At 42.1% G+C, this 27,833-nt stretch overlaps 2 protein-coding genes across 2 annotated transcripts; one reads left to right on the top strand and one right to left on the bottom strand.

The window, feature by feature from the left end:
• The first annotated feature begins 586 nt into the window (after positions 1-586).
• SUMF2 (sulfatase modifying factor 2) lies at positions 587-6,242 on the top strand. The gene is made up of 9 exons (XM_053454900.1): positions 587-671; positions 1,397-1,553; positions 1,862-1,976; positions 3,429-3,473; positions 3,935-4,085; positions 4,201-4,256; positions 4,348-4,432; positions 4,822-4,987; positions 5,863-6,242. The coding sequence occupies exons 1-9, from the start codon at positions 611-613 to the stop codon at positions 5,957-5,959; spliced, it is 933 nt and encodes a 310-aa protein (XP_053310875.1). The 5' UTR covers positions 587-610; the 3' UTR covers positions 5,960-6,242.
• Positions 6,243-11,455: 5,213 nt separating this feature from the next.
• Positions 11,456-25,106, bottom strand: PHKG1 (phosphorylase kinase catalytic subunit gamma 1). Its single transcript, XM_053454899.1, has 10 exons — positions 24,886-25,106; positions 21,370-21,516; positions 19,993-20,168; positions 19,673-19,727; positions 15,694-15,759; positions 15,135-15,298; positions 13,881-13,971; positions 13,425-13,578; positions 13,001-13,126; positions 11,456-11,845 (listed from the first exon to the last, which is right to left on the bottom strand). Exons 2-10 carry the CDS (start codon positions 21,450-21,452, stop codon positions 11,594-11,596), a joined length of 1,167 nt encoding a protein of 388 aa, XP_053310874.1. The 5' UTR covers positions 21,453-21,516; positions 24,886-25,106; the 3' UTR covers positions 11,456-11,593.
• Positions 25,107-27,833: the final 2,727 nt, after the last annotated feature.

Raw genomic sequence — 27,833 nt, 5'->3', positions numbered from 1 at the left:
CACTTCAACTTCACAATAATAACACCATAATAATAGTTACAGCGGACCGGGGCAGCTATTTCATGAACTGACTCATGGCAATGGCAGCATCCAATGACAGTGTCAATGTTGCTGAGCTCTTCAGTGTGACCCATTCTACTGCCAATGTGTGTCTTTGGGGATGTGAGTGTGACCTAAACACCTTAAACTCAATAATTTGGAGAAATGTCCACATATTTTTGGTCATATTGTATGTATAAACAGATACCTGTCTGTGTTGTTATACTGTGAACTGCCCAGCAATCCAAAATACCACATCTAAAAGAGACATTTATCAGACCAAATCTGTTGTAATTGCGGGAAAATGAGGTAATAACTTTCTACCTAAATTCAGTGAAGGAAAAACGATTTTGAATCTTTTAAAGACAGATGAATGTTGCCGGCATCGGGTAATACTACAGCAATCAGAATACTGCATGGATCTATGACAACTGACGCACGTCGCTGCTTGATTCCACAAGCAAGATGGCGTTTCCACAGATACACCGGGCTTCCCTCCGCAAGATGGCGGTCGGAGTTTAGTTTCCGGGGAAAGGGGTCCGCTTCCTGCTGCTTGTTGCTCCCCGTTAGGATGAGTGCGACGGTGCTGTGTGTGACAGTTCTGTCTGCGGTGGTGTTTCGGGTTTCCCAGGGTAAACAATGAGACCACATGTCTTTAGAATTATAACGAGCTAAAGTAGTCGTAGTAACGACGTCATTGGTAGGGGCGATACTTATGCAGTGTAACAACTTACTGAAGTAAACTTTTGCTTTTTTGGTATTAAATTTTGTGTCAAATGTGATAACCCCCCTATGTTCTTGGGCTTTAATAAAGCAACTCCGATAAGCATACCTCCCAAGTGTCCCTTTACAGAACGGATAGTCCCTCTTTAACCCCCGTGTCTCTCTTTTCTAGGAGTTCACATTGTTTTACAGCCCTAACAGTCACAATAATGTGTATAGAAACACAAAATGGTTAACACATTATTTTTTTTCCTGTAATCGCATTAAACACCCAGCCCCTAAACAAAAATGTCCCTGTTTGGCCAGTTGGAAGGTATGGTTTCGGTGCCAGATCCAGCAACAGATTCTCCTTCTGTGTTTTGTAGGAAAATACATTGTTTTATTTCAGATATTATTATTGCCCTTAATTTTAATCTGTTCATACGTGTACAGGTAAGTTAATGTATAAACAGTAGATAACCGACTATATATATATTTTTTTATTATTATTTTTTATATATTTATTTATTTATATTTTTAATTTTTTTTTTTATTAATATACATTATTATTTTTAAAACATGGTTGGAAATGTGGCTTCATTTTAGGTAATATTGTTTTTTTATTTTGTTAATAATATCTATAACACTTTAACAGGGCATGAAGGAGGTGGTAGCATGGTGGTGCTTGATGGTGGAAAGTTCCAGATGGGGTCAGATGCCCCTGATGGTAAAGATGGAGAAGGTCCCACAAGAAAGGTGACCGTGAAACCCTTCCAGATTGACAAGTATCCAGTTACCAACCTGCACTTCAGGTAAAATAATATACATTATTCATCCATTATGGGGATCATTATACTCTCTGTGGAAGATTGGTCACCTTGGGATAAAACTTGTTTCATGTTATATCGATTATTAGACAGTATTGTGTCTTGGCTGGCTATCCAGTAGCAGGTCTACAGCATCTTATTGTTTTAAAGTTACTGGCTGCTGGAAAAGTTTAGTTTAATTCCTCATTCAGGACGGAAATGCAGTATGTCCAGCTCCAGCTTTGTGTACAGACCTTAGAGTAGAAACATGTAAATTAATATGCACTTTTTTGTACTCCTTTCCTTAAACAAAGGGAGTTTGTGCGTGCCACCAAGTACAAGACAGAAGCAGAGCTTTTTGGATGGAGTTTCGTATTTGAGGACTTTGTATCTGAAGAACTGAAGAAAAAAGTTACACAGAAGCTGGAGGTACATTTACATTCTCATCATAGAGGATTTTATGGTACAGAACACCAAATGTGAAAATAATTGTTATGGAAGTAGGTATACTGCCGTAAACTATGTTATCTATCTAGAGAGGTATAGATAAAATAACAGGTCTAAATACCATATTTGCTTGATGACCCCCCCCGAAAATTTGAATATGAAATTAGGAAAAAAGAAAAAGCCTGAGTATGACTACCCTATAAGAAAAAAGTTTTACTAGTAAATAGTAATTCACATGTAAACTATTTTTCATATTTAATGAAAAAAATAAAAGTAAAATGTATTTTTTGTTTTTTTTTCCTTTTATTTGCCAACCTGCCCCCAGTTGTGCACATCTGCCCCCCAGATATGCTTTATACCCCTTATATGCCACTCTGCCTCCAGAAATGCCTTTTACCCTCTGTATGCCACTCTGCCTGCCAGATATGCCTTATACCACCCTATATGCCACTTTGCCGCCAGATATGCTTTATACCCCCTATATGCCACTCTGCCCCAGATATGCCTCTTTACCCCCTTATTGCCACTCTGCCAAGCAGATATGCCTTATAACCCCTATATGCCACTCTGCCTCCCTGATATTCTTTTTAACCCCCTATATGCCACTCTGCCTCCAGAAAGCCCTTATCCCTCCCCCATATGCCACTCTTACCCTTCCCAGACTTACCAGACTTCTCCCCGTGCTTCAGATTCCTTGGTGTGTAGTGGTATCAGCCAGTGAAGGTCTGCATGATGCACATAGACAACATCTGCTGCTGCTGACGGCACTTCCACCGGGGCTTCTATGAATCATGTGACACCGGCACTCCATCATAGAAGCCCCAGCGGAAGTGCCGGCAGCAGCGGAGGTTGTCTGCACGCATCGCACAAACCTTCACTGGCTGCCGAGAGGAGGATCCAGATCTCCTGCAGAGCTGCAGGGGATTTGGGTCTTGGTCTGATTAGAAGATGACCTCGAATATGTGGTTATTTTTCAGAGCATTTGTGTGTGGCACAGGTTAACACACGTCTTTTGTTGTTTAGGTTCTCATTAAAGTACAATTTCTTAAAGATGATTTAATAATGTATTCACAGTGCGGTGTCACAGCCATAGGGGGCATGAAACAATGAACCTCATATGTCCTTTTAGTTGATGTTGTGGTAGGAAGTAGGGAGATGGCAGACTGAGAATGCTGGGGTGTGTGTCCTATTCCTTCACAATTAGTAACTGCTGCAGAGAAAGATCACTCAGTGTAGCTTAGGCACATATTTTAGTCTCACCCTTCCTTACAATGTTTGATTCCTCTTTTTTATTGCTACAAGTAGGACTCGAAGGTTAGGAATTGAGTAAGGTCCCAGAGACTTTTTAAGAAACCATCTAAAATTGTGATTGAGGAAAACCATTTGGATTCGGAAACTCTGTAATAATTTACATAATGTCTTTTTCTGCATTAGTCGGCTCCTTGGTGGCTTCCCATAGAGAGAACCTTCTGGCGTCAGGTGAGTGACTTCTGGATAAGCTTGGCATGTGGTTCTGACAGGAGGATGTGTTTCTCAGGGAATCCTAGATTTATGGTGCCACTAGGCTTAGATTGCTTTTCAAAACCGTGTGTGTTGGCATTTTTAAGGTGTTCCCAGCCAGGCAGTCGAACCTCAGTTTAGTAGGAGCCACATGCTTCTGGATAAAATCAGTACAGTTCTTGTAATAATTGATGTTATTTGGGCTTGTTGTTGACAGCTCTAAGAACTTAATTAATGCCAATAGCTTTGTCCAAAACACGTGTTCTGCTGCCCCTTTCAGCAAAGCTCAAATGATGTGCTTACACAACAGATGGCTTTTCTGCAGGATTTCATTCTTAAGGAAAGCAAAGGACCGTCCGTTGTGCTACAAATCAGTCTTAAAATGTCTTTTTTAATGTAATGAAAGGGAAACCCTGAACATTTCTAGTTGCCACTTCCAGCCAAGCGGTCCGGGATCAGGCATAAAAGAGAAGCTGGATTACCCGGTGCTGCAGGTTAGCTGGAATGATGCTCAAGCCTTCTGCAAGTGGCTGGAGAAGAGGCTGCCAACTGAGGAGGAGTGGGAATTCGCTGCCCGCGGGGGATTTAAGGGTATGTCTGAAACCCGGTGTTAAAGGGAAACTCTTGCTAGAATAAGAGCTTTCTTATTTTGTTACATGCATACTTCTAAAAGTTGAACCTGCTTTAACTAAACATTTTCTCACAGACAAAACCTACCCATGGGGGAACATGTTTCAGGTGAACCGCACCAATCTGTGGCAGGTAATAAGACATTTTTTTGTCTGTGTGAGCAAATAGTCATTTTATTACAAAGAATGGTTATGATTGCTAATCTGTCCGTTACCAACTGCAGGGGAAGTTCCCCGAGAAGGACTCTGCAGAGGATGGTTATCATGGGGCATCTCCAGTAACTGCATTTCCTTCTCAGAATGACTTTGGTAAGGAATCAACCTATAAATATGTTTGCAATTCTTATGCTCTATGTTTTTAAGATCCTCACCATTACACAAATTCTGAGATGTTTTTGAAAAATAAAACCATACATGTGTGGAAGACGGTGGTCCCCAAGGCACTTTTGGGGCAGGAGACCCCGTGTCTTCTTACAGATGTAAATAATGAATTGTGCACAATTGCCATCTTGTTGGGTTTTTTTAATAATACTTGCACAGTCACAGTACCGTGTTCTAAGAGCTTAGTAGATCCAAACCAACAAAACATACGTAGAAGATAGGCCCCAGCGTTTTGTGTTACCATACTTAAATGTGCATGTCAGGACAGGAGGTTTTATAAAAATGAATTTACCAGTGTAAATCATTTTGCTTGTCAGGGTTATATGATATGCTGGGGAACACATGGGAATGGACCGCCACCGAATACACAATAGCTGGACGAGCTCAAAAGCAAAATGGGCAGAAGATGTACACCCTCCGTGGGGCTTCCTGGATTGATACACAAGATGGTTCATTCAACCACAAAGCTCGCGTTACAACCAGGTAAAGGTCCACTATTACTGATTCTGTGTGATCTCCAAAGATTTTATTTCCTTAGGTGTCAAATAAGGTGTGCAATGACACAGAGGAGGAAAAAATGTTATCTTGTATTAGGCTTAATATTGTATTAGGCTTAATATTGTATTAGGCTTAATATTGTATTAGGCTCTCCTTACAAAGTGAAGCTATCTTGTAAAATATCTGGTTATAAAGGTACCTCAATATCTGCATGTATAGAGAACTCCCAGAAAGTAGGAATAGTCCTTGTGTATTATGTGTAAGTTATAAAAAGAAACAAAGTGCAATAATGTCTGGACAGATATATAAAAATAATATTAAATCTATAGTTAAAACACTCAAAAATAAAACGGACCAACTGATGACGTTGGTTTGAAATAACGAAACAAGTTTTTTCTTTTACTAATAACAAAAGACTTCATATTCTCCCAAAAGGATCTCCTCTTGGCACTTTCACTACATCTTAACAAGGTGCATAGGGAGGGTCATTTTTTGTTACAAGCATTTCTATTTGTCAGAAATGCCACTTTATTTGTGAGTGTTTTATCTGTAGATTAAATATTATTTTTATATAGATCTGTCCAGACGTTATTGCATATTGCATTGTATGTTTCTTTTTATAATTTTATTATATATACGTGGACCATTCGTACTTTCTGCGTTTTCTCTATACATGCAGATATTGTGGTATACAGATACAGTTTGCTGGGGTTTTGGGAGATCCCTTGAGGCTCGGCACCATAAAAAGGAACTTCTTTTTGTTTTAAATTTGAGGGGAGTATTCTTTTAATTCTAATTTTATTTTATTTTGTTATGTTGTGGTTTTTCTATATTTATCTCCAGTTTTCTTGTGATTGTAGAATGGGCAACACCCCCGATTCAGCATCTGATAACTTGAGTTTCCGATGTGCCAAAAGCATAAGTAAAGACAAAGGAAAACAAAAAGTGGATTTATGAAGACCACGAGGATTTTGAGGTGGCTGCCATCAGGAGACTTATTCTTCTACACCATACTGTTACTATAATTTAACTTCTTGCCTGCAGCATGGATCCAGTGGAGTGAAGGACAGATGAACATTTTTTTAAACAAACATTGTCTACCAAGGTAGAAGTGTGTTAAATATGAACTTTAATTTATTATGTGGTGCCAATTGCAATTTTTGTGGCCCAATATTATAATGTAATACATAGTCCAATTGTGACAGAGGCAATTTAATTAAAGGGATGATCATTTAATACATGAGCTGCTTTACATGTATCCACAAGTTACTCATGTTTTAGTGAATTATTAGTTATGGGGCTCCTCTAAAACTAATTTCAATCACTAAACTACTGTATACAGTAGCACTTTATCTCCAAATTACCATTCCATTACCAATCATGATTTAGGGAAAGGTTGTTTTATATACTGTCTGCGGTACAGTGAGTGTATATTTCTTTTAAAGCACAAAACTTAATAAACACCATGGAGCTTATTTACTAAAGAGAGCGTTTGAAGAAGAGCTGCAGTTTCAACCAGCTGCACTATGCTGAATGGATGGCTAACCCCTCTAATTTCTCTTTTAAATGGCAGTGGGTTGGCCTTGGATAATACATGAATGTTCCTTTACCACAGGAATCCTTACTGACTATTCTATGCACTATACAGGGGGGTCATGACAGCCCTTTGGAATGCATGGTGAATAGAGTGAGTTGCAACTGCAACCCTTTACATTTAGGGTAAATCAAGATTTCTTTATTTTGTAATTTTTCGGGAAAAAGGGATACAGAAGAAAAAAAAAGGGGGGGGAAGGGCGGGGTAAAACAGAAAAAACAATGGTCATAACAAGAGACCCACAGTAACATAGCTCAATACAAGGGGCAGAACGCATTAGGGCAGCTCACAGTACGCATAGAGAGAGCCACACATCAAAAGACGAATACAACATTACATCGTAAAACGGGCAGATCACATAGCAACAGCGTACGTCTGCACGGGAGAACCATATGACAAGAGGCAAAGTGGCACACATAAGAACCCCTAGCATAAGGGTCTGCAAGGTAGTGCAAAGGGCACCTCGTTGTCGCATACACGGCCGCTAGAGAAGCTCCCGTTCCAGTAGCCCGGAAGCCGAAGGGGAAACACTAAGGTGGGAAAGGGAGGGGGGAAACACAGAGGGGAGGGGAGGGAAGGGGGAGAAGGAGAGGGAGAAGGAAGAAGAGAGGGGGAGAAAGAGAGGAGAAGAAGAGAGAAAAAAAAAAAAAAAAAAAAACCACTACACACAAACACAAACACCACAACAGTAACCACCACCCCACCGGGCCACCACACCAAACGCAAAGGGAAAACATCCCTGTGGGGCTAATCTAGCAGAGGGCGAACAAGGGGGCCTGCAATAAACTCCAGCCAGTGGAACCAAGTCTTCTGGTATCGCGCCTCCGCACCCGTGGCAAGCAGGTGCAATTCCTCCAGGACCCTTATTCGCTCAACTCGGAGGACCCACTCCTTAAAGGTAGGCGGGGCCGGATCACCCCAATGCAGCGGGATGAGCGCCTTAGCCGCCGTGAGAAGGTGGCGCGTAATAGATCTGCGGAACCAACGTTCCGAGAGAGGGGTATGAAGGAGAAGGCAAAATTCCGGCGTGAACGGAACCACACGGTCCGTGAGACGTTGCAACTGGGTATGAACAGCTGTCCAGTAAGGAACTATACGAGGGCACTGCCACCACAAATGCAGGAGAGAGCCAGGAGAGGCGTCGCACCTCCAGCACCTGTTCGGCACGTCGGGGCGGTATACAGAAGTCAAGGCAGGGGGTCGGTACCAAAGGGCCAACAGCTTGTATGACATTTCCTGATCGCTAGCACTCCTGGAGCAGCAATGAGTGAAGACACAAATCTTCTCCCATTGGGCCGCCGTAAAGACAACCTGTAGCTCGGATTCCCACCGTCCCATATACACAGGGGGCACTGGGTTAAGAGCCTCAAGGAGCAAACCATAAAGCCGCGAGACGCCATGCGGCGGGAGCTCAGCAGCAACACACAACTCTTCAAACACCGTGAGCGCACGCGTCATGTCATGTCTCCGGGGGAGTGACCGCACAAAGTTACGCAGCTGAGCATAGTGGAAAGCGTCCAGAAAAGAGGGGGGTGAGCGGGGGGAAAGCTGATCCAGAGGCCCAAGACCCTCACTGGAGAGGAAAGCGCGGATCTCAGACCTCCCGCCCCCAGTCGAAGCCGAAAAGAGGGCCCCGCTCATCCCAGAGGGGAAGTCAGGGTTATTCCGAACAGGGGTCAGTGGCGAGGGCACCGAGGACAGACGCGTCTTCTTAAGAACCTGGAACCAGACATCAAGAGTGGCCCGTATAAAGGGGTGAGGCAAAGCCACTCCCCGGGCAGTAGGGGGCAGAAGCCACGGCAAAGAGCGCGCAGGAAGGCCCAGCAAGGCGGTTTCAACAGCCACCCATTGTTTGTGTGCCGGACTATGGGACCACTCCAGCACACGTAGCAGATGGCACGCCCTGTAGTAAGTGCTAGGGCAGGGCAAGGCCAGACCGCCCTTAGATTTGGGGAGGATTAGCGTGGCAAGACGTACCCTAGGAGCCCGGGAGCCCCAGACAAAGCGAAGAAACGCAGTACGCAGAGAAGCGAAGAAAGATGGGGGGACCGCGATAGGGAGGGTCTGGAACAGATATAGGAAACGAGGCATGACGTTCATTTTGAGCACATTGATACGACCCAACCAAGAGATCGTCAACGACTTCCAGGACCTCAGATCAGTCCGGAGAGTAGTCAGTAAGGGTGAGAAGTTATAGTGGAAGAGTTGACAGAAATCAGGCGACAACCAGGTCCCGAGATATTTGAGCTTAGAGGGGCACCAAGCAAAAGGGAACGAGGCCCTCAAGGGACCGACCACCTCATGAGGAAGGTTGATGTTCAATATTTCGGACTTGGAGGCATTAATTTTGAAGTTCGTAAGGGCACCATAAAGGGCAAACTCACGAAGGATATTGGGGAGAGAGATCTGGGGGCGAGACACAACGAACAGCAGGTCGTCCGCGTAACCTAAAATTTTATGATGGGTACCCCCAGCCTGCAACCCGCAGATATCTGGGTTCATCCGCACGGCTTGGAGTAAGGGCTCAACAGAAAGCACAAACAGCAGTGGGGAAAGCGGGCAGCCCTGCCTCGTCCCATTACGGATAGCAAAAGAATCCGAGAGGGAGCCATTAACCCGGACGCGAGCGGAGGGAGTGGAATATAAGGACCGAATCCAGGTCAGCAGACCGGGACCGAAGCCCATATGGGACAGGGTGGACAGCATGAACGGCCAGTCCACCCTGTCAAAGGCCTTCTCAGCGTCCGTGGAGAGCAGCATGGTCGGGGTGGAGGTGTGCTTGGCGTAGTGCATAAGTGAAAGGGCTCTGATAGTGCTGTCCCTGGCTTCACGTCCAGGGATGAAGCCCGTCTGGTCCGGATGAACTAGCGAGCGCATGAAAGGCTGAATCCGGTTGGCAAGGATCTTGGCCAGCAACTTCAAATCTGCGTTAAGCAATGAAATTGGGCGGTAGCTGCTGCACTGCTCCGGGTCCTTGCCCTCCTTCGGAATGAGAGTAATTGCGGCAGACAAAGTATGATCTGGAATACGGCCACCCGACAGAATAGAGTTAAAGGCACTCACAAAGTGGGGGCCCAAAAGATCTTTAAATTCCGAGTAGTAGCGTAAAGGAAGCCCATCAGGACCTGGGCACTTCCCCGCCGGGGAGGACTTAAGGGCAAGGAGAAACTCCGGCAGCGTGATTGGGGAGTCTAGAGCGGCCGCCTCATCGGGCGTGATCTTCCGTTTAACGGTCCTATCGAGATACGACCTAATGTCCCGGGACTGACTAGGAAGCGCGGAGCCAGAGGGGACCGCGCGAAGGTTGTAGAGGCCCTCATAATAACTCTGGAAACAGCGAGAAATATCAGAGGGGTGCGAGTGTAGGAGGCCGCTCGAAGAGCGAATCCTAGGCACATAGGTCGGTTTCCGAATGGCCCGCAAGGCCCGAGCTAAATATTTACCCGGCTTATTGCCGTGCTCGTAATAAATTGCCTTAGTTTTCAGAAAAGAAGTGTGCAGTCGGCGATTAAGGAGCGAGGCCAACTCACCCCGGAGAGACAAGAGGAGCTGCAGGTCGCGGCCAGACACCGAGGTTTTGTGCGCCTGCTCTGCCACGGCTATCTGGGCGTAGAGACTGTCTATCCGCTCCTGCTCTGCGCGTTTACGCTTAGAGCACTCCTTGATAAAATGCCCTCTAATGACGCATTTATGCGCCTCCCAGACCGTCAGCTCAGGGGTACCCTGGAGGAGGTTATCCTGAAAATAATGGCGGAGAACCTCAAGCGACTCAGAGCGGGCCAGCACATCCGATAAAATAGATTCATTAAGACGCCAGGAGCCCCCAGTAGGACGGGGGAGAGGGGAGGCCAGGGAAAGAGACAAGGGGGCATGGTCCGACCAGGTCGTCGCCCCAATGGAAGAGCTGCGGAGGAGGGTGGCGAAGTGGCAAGGAAGAAAGAAAAGATCGATACGGGAATACGAGTTATGCGGCATGGAAAAGAAAGTGTAGTCCCGAGTGTCAGGATGAAGAGCCCTCCAACAATCAACTAGCCTGTGGGTCGTAAGGAGCGAGTGGATCCTGCGGAGGACGTGGCGGGGGGTCCGCGTCGTCCCGGATGAAGTGTCTAAAGACGGATACAGTGCTACATTAAAGTCACCCCCTAGGACTAAAATCCCTTCCTGAAAGCCATCAAGCTGCTGCAGTACAGAACGAAGGGCGAGGTGTTGACCTCGGTTAGGGAGGTAAACGTTCACCAGCGTGTACATTTGATCCGCGATCTTGCCTTTAACCAATAAATACCTCCCCTCAGGGTCAGCGACGACGCCCGAGGAGCAAAAGGGTAACTGGGCAGAGAGAAGAATCGCCACCCCCTTAGATTTTGCCAATGGGTTATTACTGAAAAAACCGGTGGGGTATGAGCGGCAGGAGAGCCTAGGAGCCCGAGACCCCAGGAAGTGAGTCTCCTGAATAAAAGCGATGTCTACCCGACCTCTGCGAAGGTCTCGGAAGAGGGAGGAGCGTTTCTCAGGGGTGTTGAGGCCCTTGACATTAAGTGAGAGCAGATTAAGCCCACCCTTTACATTTAATGAATAAACCATTTTTTGAAGAATCACATATTAGAATAAAGTTGCTGTCCATCCGGATTCTTCTACACGGCTCATTCGCAATGAGTGCTTTGAGCTGAAAGGTTGACTTTACTATATATAATTGTATATGATATAATTGTATATAATATAAGCCTTAGTTCGAGCTTCACGTGTATATGCTACGGATTAGTTACTCAACCAAATCCCCTGCATCTGGAAGGTTTTATTGTCTTATCCTCTGAGTAAGCAGGAACAGGTAAAATGTCTGATGAGGCAGAAGTCAACAAGGCTTTATCTTTTTATATATTTAATCATCTTATCAACTTCTATTGCATAAATATATTTACATACACACATTTTTACTGAAAATTATGCCACTTTTTGTACACCGCATTTACATTTAGGCATGCTTGTTTTATCCGTATTATTTAAGCCATGCTGGACTCGGCAGCTAGAGACAGGAGGATGGCCTTTGCGGTGTTTTCAAACAGGGCAGCTCTGTTCTGCTGTTCACCCTTCTTCACCCAGTGTCCATAGATCCGGAATGCACAGGCATCAATCATCTTCCTAATGGGCTTGATGGCATATGGGTCCCGTACAACGATCTCTTTAGTTATTGGCTTAACTTTGCGGTAGTAATGGTAGATCCGGACAGAAGCCAGAACAGTTAGACAGACCACCTATAATGAGAGAGTATGTTAATCTCACCATCGTCTCTTCCTCACCAGAAGGAAAGCTTGTTACACACTCACTCACATAGCCTCCTTCAGATCAGAGGAAATGGAGTTTTTATTTCAATGCACTGTTGCTGGTATGCTTTAGTATGGTATATATAATATCAACATTAAGTAACAATAATTTTTCAATTGCTATTTTGTATGGTTAACTCAATCCTAGCAACAATGGGCACCCGTAAACACTTCTGCAATGGGGTTCAGTAATGGTATTCTGTATTAGATACTTAAAATTCAGAATTTTTGGTCTGGTCATTTTTAACAACTTAAAGGTCACTAGGTCACAGCCTATTTATCAATGGCATGTCTTTTTCCTAAAACTGATGGTAATGTGCTATTGGATAAAATCCAGGGTATTGCACTATGGTGTTTTTGACATAGTTCGTGCATAGTTCTCCAGACCACCAAATCCAAAATTAGCAGCCACTTTGAATTTCTTGCCCAAGATATGTCAAATACCAATTTGTGTTCTACAACCTTCCCTGAGTACAGTGATACCCCACATGCATAGGTTTGATGTGTTTTGGGCATGCTACGGGCCAATTTTAGAACATGCGCTTTTGTTGTGAAGGGGCAATATTTTTTAAAAGGGGAGGGGTAGAGTGTGGTACAGGTGATTATTTTTGCTTTTTTATTTATTTTTTTTACACTTTATGGTGCAGTGTACCACAGCTAGCCCCATGTAGCTCCTGTAACAGTGGAAACCATTGTGATATCATGATGCCAACTTCTGTTTCTCCTTCTACTCACACTGCTGTAGGCGGCTGTCACAGAGCCTCCAGCGATCTCTCTCTGTCAGATCACATAATAATGAGTGTGATCAGAAGCAGGCAAACCTGCTAGGTGACCAGATTGGGGTCTCTACAGCCCTCTTTATGTCTCCCTCATTGTGAAGATTATCAGGATTGGTGTCATGGAAAGGGAATGCCTGAACATTACCGACAGGACATACTAGTACGTCCTCTGGTGTCTACAGCCGGGATTTTGGGACATATCCGTCCTACGTCACGAAGAGATTTGATAGAAGGATCAAACTCCGACCAAGTTTTCCAATGCAATGTAAAAATCTATTTGAAAAAAACTTTTTAAAATTTTGTTCACCTTAAACTTCCTGTAGGGGCTAAAATGACGCACTTCCTCTACCATATATTGCTGGAAGAAAGGATGAGCCAAGGCTTCATCTGCTGTGAGCCTCCTCTCTGGGTTTACTACTAAAAGACGAGCAATCTGAGAAAGAAAACACATTCATTTTCTGTTTTGCCCATATAATGCAGATATGCGAATATAATCGTAATTTTTGTTCTCATGCATATTTTTTTACAGTGCATGTAAGGTGTCAAATTTACATTACAAATCCGCAGTCATTGTTTATAATTGAATCTTCTTTAGCAAGCTATAAAGGATACCCTAGAGTGAAATCGCTACCCGACGAGCAAGTTACAGCACTGAGTGAAGTTTATCCCAAGCTTTCATATTGTGGCACTGAGAAGCATTCAAATAATCCACTTCAGAGGTTCTACTGTACCAGATCTTTCACTGTGTCTGACCGATCATCCCATTCTGGCGAGCCAAAATGGTAGTCTCCATTCATAATCATTCTTAACATTAACATCTGCTTCCTGTGCCAAAATGGCGGGGAACCAGCCAGCAGTGTGTACATGATGACACCGGTACTCCACCTGTAGTGCAAAAATGATACAGCTCGTATGACTTTTGCTTTTTAAGTATTATGTGTCGATCTTAAAGAATATGAAAGTACATTAAACATGTCCTTTAATATTTACTATGATGTACATGAAGCTGTGCGTAAGAAATGACAGTTGACGGTGTCACTTTAGATTTTGTGTGCTGAAAAACAAATCTACCGAGCAGTTTAAAAAAAAAAAAAAAAAACACTTACCTACTGTTTCATCAAAAGCTTATGTGTGCCAATGTCTGTTATCTGCTATGTCTTTCTTTAACAGTGGATTGAGAAACTTACATATCTACTTCTTTGCCATATCCCGGGTGGTATTCATCCATGGAGCACTGCAGGATTTCAGGGGCAAGGTAACCCGGCGTGCCACATATTTCTGAAGCAGGAAATTTAGGCATTTAGATATTTAGAAATAGTTATCCCTTCCTTTATCTGTAAACCGTCGTTGTAGGCATTTAATAGCTATTAAATGCCTACACTTTATTGCATTGTCTGCTTAAATTTAAGTCATCAGAAATAATTTCCTTCTACGCCATCCTTCAATTATTCAATAAATCCAATTTAAGTTAATTATATTGTTACTGTTATGACTGTTTCTTTAAGCATAGTGGTCGAATAAAACACAACTTGCTTCTCCCGTAACAGCTTTTTAAATATTTGAAACATCTTTTATAATTGGAGGTGAAATAAGGAAGCAGGATAAGGTTCAGAAGACTACCTCTTGTGCCCAAATAATAGCGATCTTCCAAATACCTCATATTACAATTATATATTTTTTTCTTTGTTTAATGCTGGACAAAGCTAGGTGTTTAAACCAAACAAAATAAAACAATATCAATATCATTGTTGGAACTTCTAATAATACTCACAAAACTAGTACAACCACATTGTTCCCTGCGGTCCTCCCTATATGTTCTCCTAATAGCTATCATTGTTACTGCTGACACCAACCTATACGCCAAATTCTGCCATACTATAGTAGATGCACAAAAGGCCAACATCCAACCTTACCCTTTTACATATCATCATGCTTCCTGACTGCTGACATCTACACCAATGTGGATGTCTACCTTGGCTGTGTAGCTACTGAGAGCCACATATTGGGAGTTGAGATCTTCTGCCAGACAACATCCAATCAGTTCATAAAGTCTATGGATTTGACCTTTTCCATTTCAACTTTGGCATACATTTATATGTACAGAGATAAGCATTCTGTCACCACACAATTGATTACATTGCTTTCTATTATGTAAAACATTCGAGCTTTTGGTATCATGAGGAAATGCCTTGTTTAAAATGTGTACAGTATGTTTATAGGTGTTCAAATATGGTTTTTAAAACATTGAAATCTCTCGATTCTTGGCAATATTTATTATTCCTTGCTTTAAAATTCTTGCTAATATGTGTTTATCAGCCTTAGGGAATTGTGTATGGCCTAGCCCCAAACACTGCTATTGGTGATTATTTAAGTTTACCAGTATTTAGTAGGAGAGACTTTTTTGATACATTTGAGGGGGGTGGACTCCTGGTGTGCCCTACCTTTGAGCTTTTCTCCTTCACGGATTTGACAAGAGAAGCCAAAGTCTGTCAGCTTGATGTTCATGTTGTCATCCAGAAGTATGTTCTCTGGTTTCAAGTCTCTGTGAACAATGTTCTGAGCATGTAGTTTGGAGACGACTTTTAGTAAAGCCCTCATTATCTTCCTAGCAGAAAAGAAAAATGGGCCTTCAAAAATCAGCAGTAATTCAGAGAGTATAAAACGCCATGATCATCAGTCTGCCGAACTACTCTTCCATGCCGTTCAGATAGACTGTCTATCACTGAGTAGGTCATTTATGCCATAGGTTAAGAAGCAATGAAAGGAGGCCCTCCATACTTTTCTGATTCTGCTGCCCCTAGATTTAGTAGTTGAGTTTTTTAAGGTATGACTAAATCCTGATGCACTTGGTTACGATAATGACAGAGCTATATGAAACAGCAAAGAAGAGCTATACAATATGTACCAATGGGACTGTGGAAGTCTACTTGGACCAGTTTGGCAGTGGGCTCAGAAGCTTAATGCGTCACTCATAACCACTTTATAATAGGAGCACCTTACCTTGTTTCCTTCTCACTCAGTGTGACTTGTTCTGTCAGGTAATCAAACAGCTCTCCTCTTCTCATTCTAAATCACATTATAAAATACACGTGATTAAGCTACTTTATGATACCATATATTAACCAGTACAAAACAAAAGAACATTCTCAATAAATGATCGCTGCCCAATGCCGGACTCCACTATGCTCAGTTGAGCTCATTTGTAACCGTTCCATTCATAAAACCAGAAACAAAACAGCTTAAATGAAATGAAGAACGAAAAGACGAAAGAGATGAACTTCCATCTATTTTAATGAATTTGATCCCATGTTATCCAGTGATCCTATGTCCTTAATGATGTGTGAGTGTACTTGCTAAACAATTCATTTTGGTTAACTAAAAGCACCTTGCATGTAGCTTGCTATTTTTTTTATTGGTAATTAAGACTAGAGTCTTCATCTGGATAGAGCTTCCATATGCATCATGACTGTTATCCAGAAATTGGAAAACTCACATAGTTCTGTACACTCTCTCCTGGAGATGTCAAGCCTATGGGTGGATTATAATGCTAACTTTTTCAGGGAGCCGGGCTGGAGTTAAGTCTGAGCTCAGATTTAAGATGACTTTTTCTAACCTTCCACCCCTTAGCAATGTATACTGAACTGTATACAGAATGGGTCCAGTAAAAACTGGAGTAAAAATGTCTAGTATATGGCAATAAGAGCTTTTGTCAGTAAACAATAATAATTTGGCATATTTTTCATCTTAAGGAGAACTCTGATATTTCTAAGCTTGGGATCAGGAAAAGACCTTAATTAGTAATAACCTTAATCTTTTAGTAATAACATCTGCTGATTCATTAGGTCAAGTTAGGCGCTGCTAACTAGAATATAAGATTTAATAATGACTCTTCTAAAATGTCAGGATCTAAATGTGCCCGGATCTGTAATGCAGTCTCTTAACAGTGTCTGAGGTAGTAGGACGAGCATAATGTAAAAATAACATCCTCTGATGAACTGAAATGGTCACTGGAAAGGTTACAGGGAAACATGAGCTTGTAGGAGCTGCCTGTTAGTGTGGGCAGCTGTTGCATAAACAACCCAAGTCACTTCATGTAAGGCACTATAACAAATAATGTTTACAACTGTCCACTGAAAAGCAAGCAGAACAATTTGGCCCCGAGAACCTCCCACGGAGCCCATTTTTATCCCATTCACAAGCTCCAGCTCAAAGCTTATTCTTTCAACTACTGATTCATGAAAGTTTTTCAATGTATTCAAGAAATATTCAAGGAAGAAGCCGTGCCATTGAGGTATCTCTGACGTTGCTGCTTGATGACATTAACAAGTCAAGTGTTAAAATCACAATATTTAACTGGCCCACTCAAGTTGAAGGTTTTATAGTCTTAAAGTGGATTTGTCGCTTTCTAAAATGTTACATTTTACAGTTCAACCGTAATGGCCACCTTATTTGCTTTGTAGGCATCAGCCATTAACTGATTGGGGCTAGCCCTACCCCCATATGCAACTAGCGCCTCCAACATAATCGGTAGCCCTGTCTATACCCCCTATTCGCCCTGCCCCTTGTAAGACCACTCCTCCGAGGGGCGAGAGTTCTGGGTAGCCTGCCCTGGAAAGGTCCCAGGTATGGTGACTACCACCTGGCAGGCAGGACTCACATGATTCCAATGGTTTCTCCCCTGCTGCATTGGCTTACAAACCATCGCTGTAAAGTAAGCAGAGCCAGACATCTCTGCAGGATGGGGAGATTTGGGGAGCAGTTTAAAATAAGATATATATATATATATATATATATATGTAACAGAGTGTCACTTTAAGCATTTGCTGTGTGAGCAGGATCTATGTGATTATTCCCTTTAGGTTATTCCGCCCATTTTGAGTTACTACTACCTTTTTGTGATAGTTAACTGGTCCTGGCAACCTTTGTAAGTGCAGGGTGAAGAAAAGAGAGTGGACGGAAACTAGCCAATACGCTAATGTTGCTTCGTGGGGTCAAATCGGCACAAATATATCTTGCCCTATTACCCAACAGTCTGGGATGGATTAATCACATCGGTACGTAGCATTGGCAAATTAAGATAGGTCAGTGGCAATAGAGGCACATACTTTTCTTCTCCTTGCTAGAACACTTTTGGTTGGAAATGCATGCATCATTACCCTTATAGTTATTCTAGAATACTAAATATATTTTTAATAGTGCTGTAATCTACATTTCATAGAAAAAAGTTTTACAAGGAAAGTTTAATTGGAAATATTAACTAAAGTAATCTCTCAAGCATTGTTAAATGGCCACAGGATTCATTTGTAGAAGTTGTGCTATTGCCAAAGCAGCAGTTTCCTCTGTGACCGGAATCTATAGCTATGGAGATATTTCTACATAGAAACTACACTGTATTTATTTGCAGACATAAAATATTTCTACTAGCTGCCTTCAAATGATTGTGAACGCACAGAAATCCAGCTCACGGGTTTGCTACCTTGTGTTGATTTTTCTTTTTACTTGGTTACACATAATTTCAAAAAATCCTAATGATAATTGCTGATTAAAATGACAACATTGGCTAACATTTTATCTGATCAGCTTCTTCCGGCTTGCAAGTTATGTTTCTTTCTCCACAAAGCATTGGAAATATGTGATTAAATGTAAAACTCAGATGGAAGATGGCGACCTCTGACAGTTCAATGTCTGCCATCCACTAACCTCAATGCACATGCGGATTTCTAGCTTACATCAGTATGGTCTCAACAGCAAGATACCGGTTTTTAACTGAAGCTTTAGCTCATTCAAAACTGTTGAACCCCCATGGTTTAAGATGCCAAATGACCCTGCTTGATTCATTGGCTTGATCCAGGAAAGTTGCATCCTAATTCACTTTAGTGAAGACCTATCCTAATGGTTAGAATTTAATAAATACTACCCAAGCCTAAGAATTTGCTACTTATTTCAGGGATAAAGGAAAAGTTGTTCACTGTTCCTGGATGTCCATACAGTTGGTAGGATTCAAGAAGGAACACATAATGTATGAATCAAAAGCCAGACGCATTTCTACTAACAGAATTCCATTCCATGGAATCCAGTGTAGATGTCAGGAATATTCTGGTCTGATCCCAAGTTGGAAAGAAAACAACAGAACAATGTTACAGTTGGTGTTCTGTCATGTCGTCAGACCAAATGAAACACTTGAAAAATTACTATCCCAAAGTTTACATTATATTGTTGGCCTGCACCTAGATCATGTTCATTTGGCTAGGGACCTTGCGAAGCTGAATTCCCATGGGAAAATATTTTTCTCCTTGAACATAAAATACAGTAATGTAGGTTAGCACTGACAAATATGTAGTCTATCTCATATGTAGTTTATCTCATAGTGATAAGCAGTCCTGTAAGCTGCCATTGTTGTCAGCTGTGATATTCTAGATGGCTTTCCCTGTTCAACTACCACACTGCACTGATTCTTTATGGTAATATGAATGAAGTCCAATCCTCCACAGACTTTCATTAGTCAGAGAGTCCAGCTCGGTGAAGACTAAGCCTATCTAATGTTTACTACGGGCGGTAGGATAAGGAGTCTTGTGGACTGGGCTAAGATAAAAGAGCTAGAGTACATACTATACGAATGTAATATGCGGCTAAAGACGATGTATTATGCAAAACTAGAACTGTTTTTAAAAAAAGAAAATAGCACAATATTTTCAAAAGCTTAATTTTAATCTGATACAATTACTCGGATGCAGTAGTCTCCAACAGGCGGCTCTCTGGCCAATGTTAAATATATTCAGAATTAACTTTATTACTTATGTTTGTATAAGCTGTCTCTATGAATATTGGCAATAGTGGTCCCTTCATTGCTTTATGTACCCTAATTCCCAAGCCCTACGACCCTTGGCATTTGTTTTTGCTTAATATAAGATGCATATAATGGCACTTGGACTGGTGTCCTGTGGAGTCAAATGATAATAAAGAATGGTAGTATACTTACAGGTCAAACACCAGGAAAAAAAATGTGTTGGTCTCAAAACTGTCCTTGAGCTGAACTGCATTCAAGAAAAGAAATGGCTGTGAGTAATGAAGTAAATGTATGATTATTATGGTAACATTCATTCTCTGTTTTCTATAACTAAAACTAGGGCCACATACATAGTAAGCTTAGCCTTGGACGCAAGCTGAGCTGCGTTTCTAGTAACCGAATCTGGGCAAGGGAAAAGTCACAACTAAGCTCATGTCAGTTTTTAGTACACTAGAAGTGTAATTATGAGTATACCGAATCTGGCCAAGTGAAAACAACTTATTATCACTTACTGACATTGGGTAGTCCTGATACTTTCCTCAAGATTTCAATCTCCTTGATGGTAGAGTCTCTCAGCTCTAGAATTTGCTCAGGTGTCAGGTGATCCCCAGTTATGTCTATGATCTTCACAGCAAAGTCCTCTCTGGTGTGCTTGTGGATACATCGTCGCACCACGCTGCTAACACCTCTGCAGAATGAATAGGACAACGGGATTAACTATTTTAAAGTGTGTGTTCTGGAAAGACCGCTAAATTCAACTTGATGATCTATCTATGTCTATCTAGATGAAAGCAAAAATACCCTTCTTAAAGCATATGATAGCAGAGTGGCCCCTTTAAATGTTCATGATGTGCCCTTTTACAAAAGCCCTCGTATGGATTTCCCCACCCCACAACTATTTTCTCCAGAAATATGATATACTTACTACTAGACTTGTGCAAATGGACCAAAAATGATTCGGATGATTTTTTAGTTTAGTTTATGGTTCATTCTTTTTCAGACAACTAATTTAGTGACCTTTCGGAAGAAATTTGTAGGGCTTTTTCCATCCAGAAACTAAATTTGTTGTCACTCACCCTCTTTCACTCTCTCATGCTCATTCACTCTCTGAGGCTCTCTCTCAACATTTCCCTACATTCGACGCCGACCACTTCTATGTCCCTGTCTCTTTGCCCGACAGCTCCGCTTCTTCTCTTCAGCTCCTTGTGCTGATCTCCTCAACTGTCCCAGGTAATCCACTGCCTGCAAAAAAGGGCAGTGGGGCAGCTACCTGACTCAGTCCAATTGGGACTGTCCCACGAAAACTAGCACTGTTGGGAGATATGCTTTGCGTACACTGAAAGATTGACTTGTGCATGATAACACATGAAGTCCTATGGTGGCCGAGCAATACCTCACACAGGACCTGACAAGTTCCAGACCCTGTGCAATTAAACTGCAGGTCTTTTACCTAAGCTGGCACCAGGGCAGGTGGATATGGCTGAAAATGCCCTGTCCAAGCCTCCTTCAGTTTTATTTTTGTACCTTTCCCAATTATCCCATGGTAGATCAAAAGGCATCGTCACAGAACAGTTTATGACCGTAGCAAATAAATAGATTTAGTAGATTTTTTCAAATCATCATCATTGGATATATTTTTTAATTACTGAAACTATCTGCAACATCTACAGTATATAGCTATCCATGATTACATAAAAAGCCATCTCTCAGAGCAAAAGGTCAAACATTGCATTGGCACTGCAGGCACAAGGAGTAGCCTAAAACACGCTTCACTGTTGAAAGCAATTGTTGAAATATTTTTAAGTGTATAGTAAAAACAGAGCTTGTAGGTTTCCCAAAACATTAAATGACAGCATGTTTGTTATCATACAACATAAAAGCCATTCTACCTTCCCAGGATCTCTTTGGGCTCATATTTTTCATAAAACTCCTGAGACGTCTGCCAGTCTGGTAGCTCCTCTTCACGAGTCATCTTGCTTTTTTCTTACAGCAGCCCAAATCCTACAGTGTTGGATAGAAATGGTTGCTTCGGTGACCTAGAATGGAGAATACAGCAGGTTTAGACGAGAGCTCACAGAACCCATTCCTCTGCTTCAAGCTGACAAAGTGAATAAAGTGTCACAATACATTCATCACAAAGCATTAATACGAATTCCCCTAGAGTAGAGCTCATAATCCATATGTCCCTGTAATAAAACCAAATCGATCTTTTCTTCTGTTTTTCCTGGAAGAGCTGGGAAAATATCAAACATTCAAAACCAAGACAGATTGTACAAGCCTTAGGGGAGACATAGCCAACCGAGCCAAGGGAACATATAACAGAGCGGGTACATGTCCCTCTACACTAGTGGTGGCCAAGCCAGCATGCCAGCGTTCCAGGCTATTTAATCTCTGCATTGGAATAGAATACGGTAATTACTAATTCCTGTAGTGGTGGTGGTGTGCCCTGAGCTTTGCTATTATACAGAAAGCATGCGTCACATATACAAAGAGCACTCAGAGGGGCAAATATCCCACAACATGTTGCTCTCCTATAATTCCTGACCATGACTGAATATTTCAGTGCACAGAATAAAACAAATGACCTCAGGTATGCATCTGAATGTCCAAGCTGCTGTACGCCAATGCACTAGAGGAATTATACAGTCACAGCCAGTAACATACCCCTCGGGATACCCCTCGATATTTCAGGCCTCCAAATCAGGATAAGTGAAGGATCAGAGGCATGGGTACCTGCCTGTCTTACCCGAGTAGCACTCAGCATTGTGAGGTGGCCATGTGGGAACTATCATGTAGGTCTGCGCTGTTGCAATTGACCCATGACCCCCTCGTAAGCCAGCTACGAGGGACAGTGCCCACAAATTGGGACTGTCCTGTGAAAACCAGTACACTTATGCTGTATTAATATATTTATTTTACATACAAATAAACCAGATTGAATGGCCCAGGACAATAACACATAGATAGCAATAATACCACCAATAAAAGTGCTCTAATCGGCTGCTACACATGATGGATATCTGGGAGACTCCATATAAACCACCAAATAACTAATATAAAACAAAGGCTTGACGGTCACAATGAAGCTTTCTGTAAATCAAACCCACCTAATTCCCAAACACACTCTTTACAGTTATAAATTTACTTTGCGTTCTTGGGTGACCTGTAAATTCCCTGTGGTTTGTTTATCATCAGTCATCTCTGTGTTGTAGTTATTCACAGACCCGTCTACTTGATATTATTATGACACATTGTCACAACAGATACTATTCATATGCAATGTTAATGATACACAACAAATATAGAAAATATATATAGAATAGACAGACACTGCCAAGACAAGAGGTGTGCCAGCTGTTACAGTGTTTTGGCTCTTATAGGGCCCAGAGGGCACAGGCCAGTTGTTCCTTTTGCTAGAATATATATATATATATATATATATATATATATATATATATATATATATATACAGTATTTACCGGTATATATATAGATATATGTATATATATCTATATATATATGTTTGATAGATTCGATTGCAACCTTTCATGTTAAACCTGCAGGGTGTCCTTTGGCAAGAGATGAGAATTTGCCCGAGTAATCCTCGAAACATACTTACTGACTTCTATGTTTCCATTACTGTTTCCCGGAGCTATTCAGGCTGGGTATTTATACTGCCTGGGTTTAAACGTTACATAATTCACTTCCTAGAAGGACGTTTCATCACATGTTTCTGACCAGCGTGGCCTTAATAGAGCAAGGCGAGACTGCTTCAGATCACGGACATTGAATAGAATCAGAAATAAAAGGAGTACGCTATTATGTTACAGCCCATGAGTGAGGTTAGACGGACTGTGGGTATAATATATGGTTACCACCTTCTCTGGGGAAAACAATGCTGTCCTTGGCATCGCTTCCACAGGGTTATTTTTATTCTGTCTAGATAGCAATACTGGGTATATAAAAAGCCAGAAATTGGGCTTCCTTCCTCTAATTCTACAAGTGCTCTTGGATACTAAACTTCACTCAGTCACTCTTTATTCACAATCAAATCAATCTCGCATTTCATTTAATGCTACAAAATGGTACCGGTAGCAAGGTTAGGTTTGGTTACCAGCAATAACTTTGGGGCGCAGTGCAGCTCCAGCATCTCCGGTTCCTCTCTACTTCCAAGAACAATCATGGTAAATGCACACTCTGCTCAACATATAGGGTTAAATCAAATCCTCCAACTTTATATGTGCTTTCACAAAACAACAAAGAGATTGACACAGGCCTTATGAGGCTCATAGTCAAAGGCATTGACTGTGTCCAATATTCAGAACATATGGATTATCACTTGACTGTCTGTACATAGACTTGCAAAGGGTTCTCTGCAATGTTTCTGATAAGTATCTCTGGGCTTCACTAAGCAAAGATCTGTTCCAACTCTTTTAAATGCAGTAATATCGAGGGACAGCAGACATTCAGGGTCCACTCAGGTATCTGTATGTTCAATTATTCATGTATGCACTGGCATAACGTATACTTGAAAGACAAAGTTTAGACAAAAACAGTGCCTGGGGGGTATCCTTATACCCCCCAGAATCCCGTGGGGTTGTTATGTCTTAGAGGAAACCTTTGGGCACCTGTTCTGTTCCTGACTTTTACAGAAGCAGAACGCAGAGGTCTGAATGTCACCCAGCAGGGTCATATAACATTTTTGCTTAACTCAAAACGGCAGATTAATGTTATAGGGTGGTTGTGAGGTCAATTATAGCTTCCCAAGCTTCATATTTAGCAATGGATTCTAGGAAGATTCATATTTAGCAATGGATTCTATCGCCAGGCAGCAGAAGTATCTGGAGCGAACTTTTATTTTGTACAATTCTGGCAAGGAACGCAAAATATCACTGCAAGTGGTCTCTAAAGGCCGACGATACGGAAGGCAATAGTCTGTTTTCACAACAGGGGGCTTTCATAAAGCAATAGTCAGGGTTAAGTGGATCAGTATGGCTTTGGGCTCAGTCACAAGATAGAAGTAAAGAAGAGCTATTCGGTCAGTCTAGTCTTCTGGTGCCTGGAATCCGTCGCTCTCCTCACCAGTGATTGTTTAATTAGGTATATTTCTATATTTACTGGTTAGTGTCATTTGTAATGTTGTTCAATAGGCAGAATGATCAAGGACTTATTTAAAACATAGGATTGGCACACAAGAGCTTGCGATCTACAGTAGCCTGCTCGAAAACCGTGCAATCTGGTAGATGAGAATTACAGATTAGAAGTGAGCTTTAGCTACAATCTGCTGACACAGTCCTGTGCACTATAAAAATAGCAGGGCTACAGGCCTTCCTGTGCTTTTGGGAAAGGAGCGCGATGTCTATGCTGTTGCTGTTCGAGATCACATTGTAAAATAGCCCACTTACCTCTAATACAGCAAGGCCTTGCAGTGCTGTCCTGACGCTTGCTCCATGGGTGGAAGCAGCAGCAGCAGCAGCAGCAGCAGCAGGCTGTAGCTCTGATCCCCAGCTAGGAGTCTAGGATCCAGCAACACACACACACAACCCCTGCCTCTCCTCTGCGCTCCACACACTGCAGATCTAAGCATGTGTCTTGCCAAAAATACATCGCTATGCAGTCTGGAAAAGGAGCAGCAAGCCTAAGCCTGTACACGCACTGCCTAGCGACGGGCTGTCCCTCGGTGCCAACATGTGTGACCTGAGCAGAGGGGACTGGCAGAGTAATGCATGCAAACAAACCACAATACGTACTGTACCCTTTGGGTATTTATAGCGACCGAGGCCCCTGCTTGGAGCTGCTGCATTGCAGAATAAAAACAAGAACAATAATAGGCGTCTCATGCTGTACTGTACATACAATGGTGAATAAAGGTGATTTGCAGTGTTTGTTCATATGGGAGGTATCTGGCACCTGGTAGGAATAGCTGTTCAGATTGCGGTGTCCTCCTGATCACAAGTATACGTACGTGTTTTTTATTTAATAATTAGGAGGGGCAAACCCCCTAAAACCGATCTGTTCCTTCAACCTTTCCTAAATTGCCCTCTTTAACCGTATGAGGGCCGGGAGGGGCCTGGACACATTTTTCCCTGTGGCACACAGAATACTTTGTTATGCTTTTGCTACATTTAGGTGATAACCTCAGAAACAGCTCACACTTTAACTAAGGAAATGTTAAAGTAACAAAATAAAGGTGAAAAAAAATACACGTCTACAGGTGAGGTGAGTTTAGGGTGAGGGGGCACCCATGACATTACAATCCCTGATCCTTGCTTGGTCACCGTTGTGAGGTGGACACGTAGGAGATGCAATGGATGTCTGTGTTGAAACCTCCATTTATTTGACAGCTCTCTGGTGTTGTCAGGATCTCCCGAACAAGCCTACTGTTGCTATGTGGGGCAAGACCCAAAATCTGGGATGCTTGTGAAGTATGGTGTTCTGCAGCACACTAACATACCTGGGGACTCTAGAGCTGCTTCTCCGGGTCACTACGGGGAAACTGTGGGTGGCAGGAACGGCCTTGCGGCATTCCCCATCCACTTCCTCATCAACAATATTGTGTGTCCCGCCACATCAGCAGGTCCCTGGAAGCTGGAGGCAGAAGGTTCCTAGGTGTGTATGTATGTGTATATATATATATATATATATATATATATATACATATATGTATATATATGTGTGTATATATATATATATATATATATATATATATAGTAGAAAACGTGTTTTAAAATGAAATTGTGTAAACACATAATGAAAGGTACAGCAAAGCTTTGGCCCTAACCACACCATTTTGTCATTAGAAATGTCAGGAGGAATGACCGGACACATAAACTTGTTTTTTGGAATAAACAGGCCGTGGACTTTTATTTAGCTTTAAAACATAACAATTATTATGCAAATAATAATAACTTGTAACAAAAACTCTTTGCCCAAACACAGAGTTTCAACTTCCTTCAAAATAAAACATTAACCCCTTAAGGACAATGGGCGGTCCCTAAACCCATTGAAAACAATGCATTTTTAGCTCGTACATATACGGGCTTTGTCATTAAGGGGTTAAATAAAGCCAACCGCTCTTTTTTTGGGGGGTCGAGGGTGGTCATCTATTCAAAAGCTCCTCCACGGTGCCCGCAGCTTTCCTGCTCAGCTGCTGGTCACCACACTCAAAAGGTCATTCCAGACAGCCAGCAGTTTGCCTTGTGGCATGATAAACCTTTGTTTTGGCCCTACATTTTTAGCGCATTTCAGTCCTAGAGCTTTAAAATATTCTCTTATATAAGATACTGCTCTTTTCATTTATATTAAAGTTGTTACGTATTATAACGGTTCCCATAGTTTCTGAAAGATATGTGTTGTGCTTGCAGCAGAATGGGCCGGTTTCTCGTATGTGTGTCGTGGCTAATGGATAAAGTATGTTGTATGGTGGGTGATATCTGGCTCTTCCATTTTTTTGCAATACATAGTTTAGCTGCCTTCATAACGTGTGTCTATTGGCTACGATGCAAAGACAATATGTCCTCTGGAAACATGTCCAGTAAGGCTACTTCAATGGAGCGTGATAAGGAGAGTGGGATCAGCTCTTTTATAACTCAGAAGCTGTCTCTCCAGAACCGTTCAAGTTTGGGGCAGCTCCACACAGCCACCAACACCTTGGAGACAGGGAGGGGAATCGCTTTGAAAGCTTAGTGGGGACGCAGTATCATCTAAACTTCACCTGTTAATCTCTAAGTGCATGGTATTTTTACCAAGCAAAACTTTTCAAATAGAAGTTAAGACCTGGAACCAGCAGCTCGTGTCATAGTAATGTCCCGTTTCCTCCTCCCAGGCCTCCAAAAACAGGTGTTTGGCATTGTGGCTAGATGTAGTGGATACCATCGCATATCCAGTTTTCCAGGCATACACCAGGGAAGAAGTATTTCAATATCGATAATGGGGTAACACTTGTTTAGCTTGGATAAAGAAACATAAGAGGGATCTGTACTTGTTCCAAGTGTGAATAGTGTGTGCAAATAGTTTTTTTTTTTATCTGAACAGTCCTTTTAGTCTATTGGGACCTAAGCGAACCTTTTTATTTGACGCTTTTGACTTTGTAACTGTGCAAAGAATACGTTTTATTCCGTGGATGTACAGATTGCATTGCATACCCTAGGGAAGGGCGAGTGCTGCTGTGTATTTTTGCTGTTATACTGGGGTTTTCTTCATATCACATTTTATTTACAGTCTATTAATTTCTTTACACTACATGGTGACCTTTAGGGTTGTAGATCACCATGATATTTTCAAATCCAGCAAACATTCTGAGCTCCTACAGGACAAATGCCACACTCCGGGACTATGACTAGTATGGATGTAT

Source organism: Spea bombifrons, chromosome 2, assembly GCF_027358695.1.
Source record: "Spea bombifrons isolate aSpeBom1 chromosome 2, aSpeBom1.2.pri, whole genome shotgun sequence".
Lineage (NCBI taxonomy): Eukaryota > Metazoa > Chordata > Amphibia > Anura > Pelobatidae > Spea > Spea bombifrons.
Note: the sequence above shows the minus strand (reverse complement) of the source record. Positions and strands in the feature narration are given on the sequence as shown.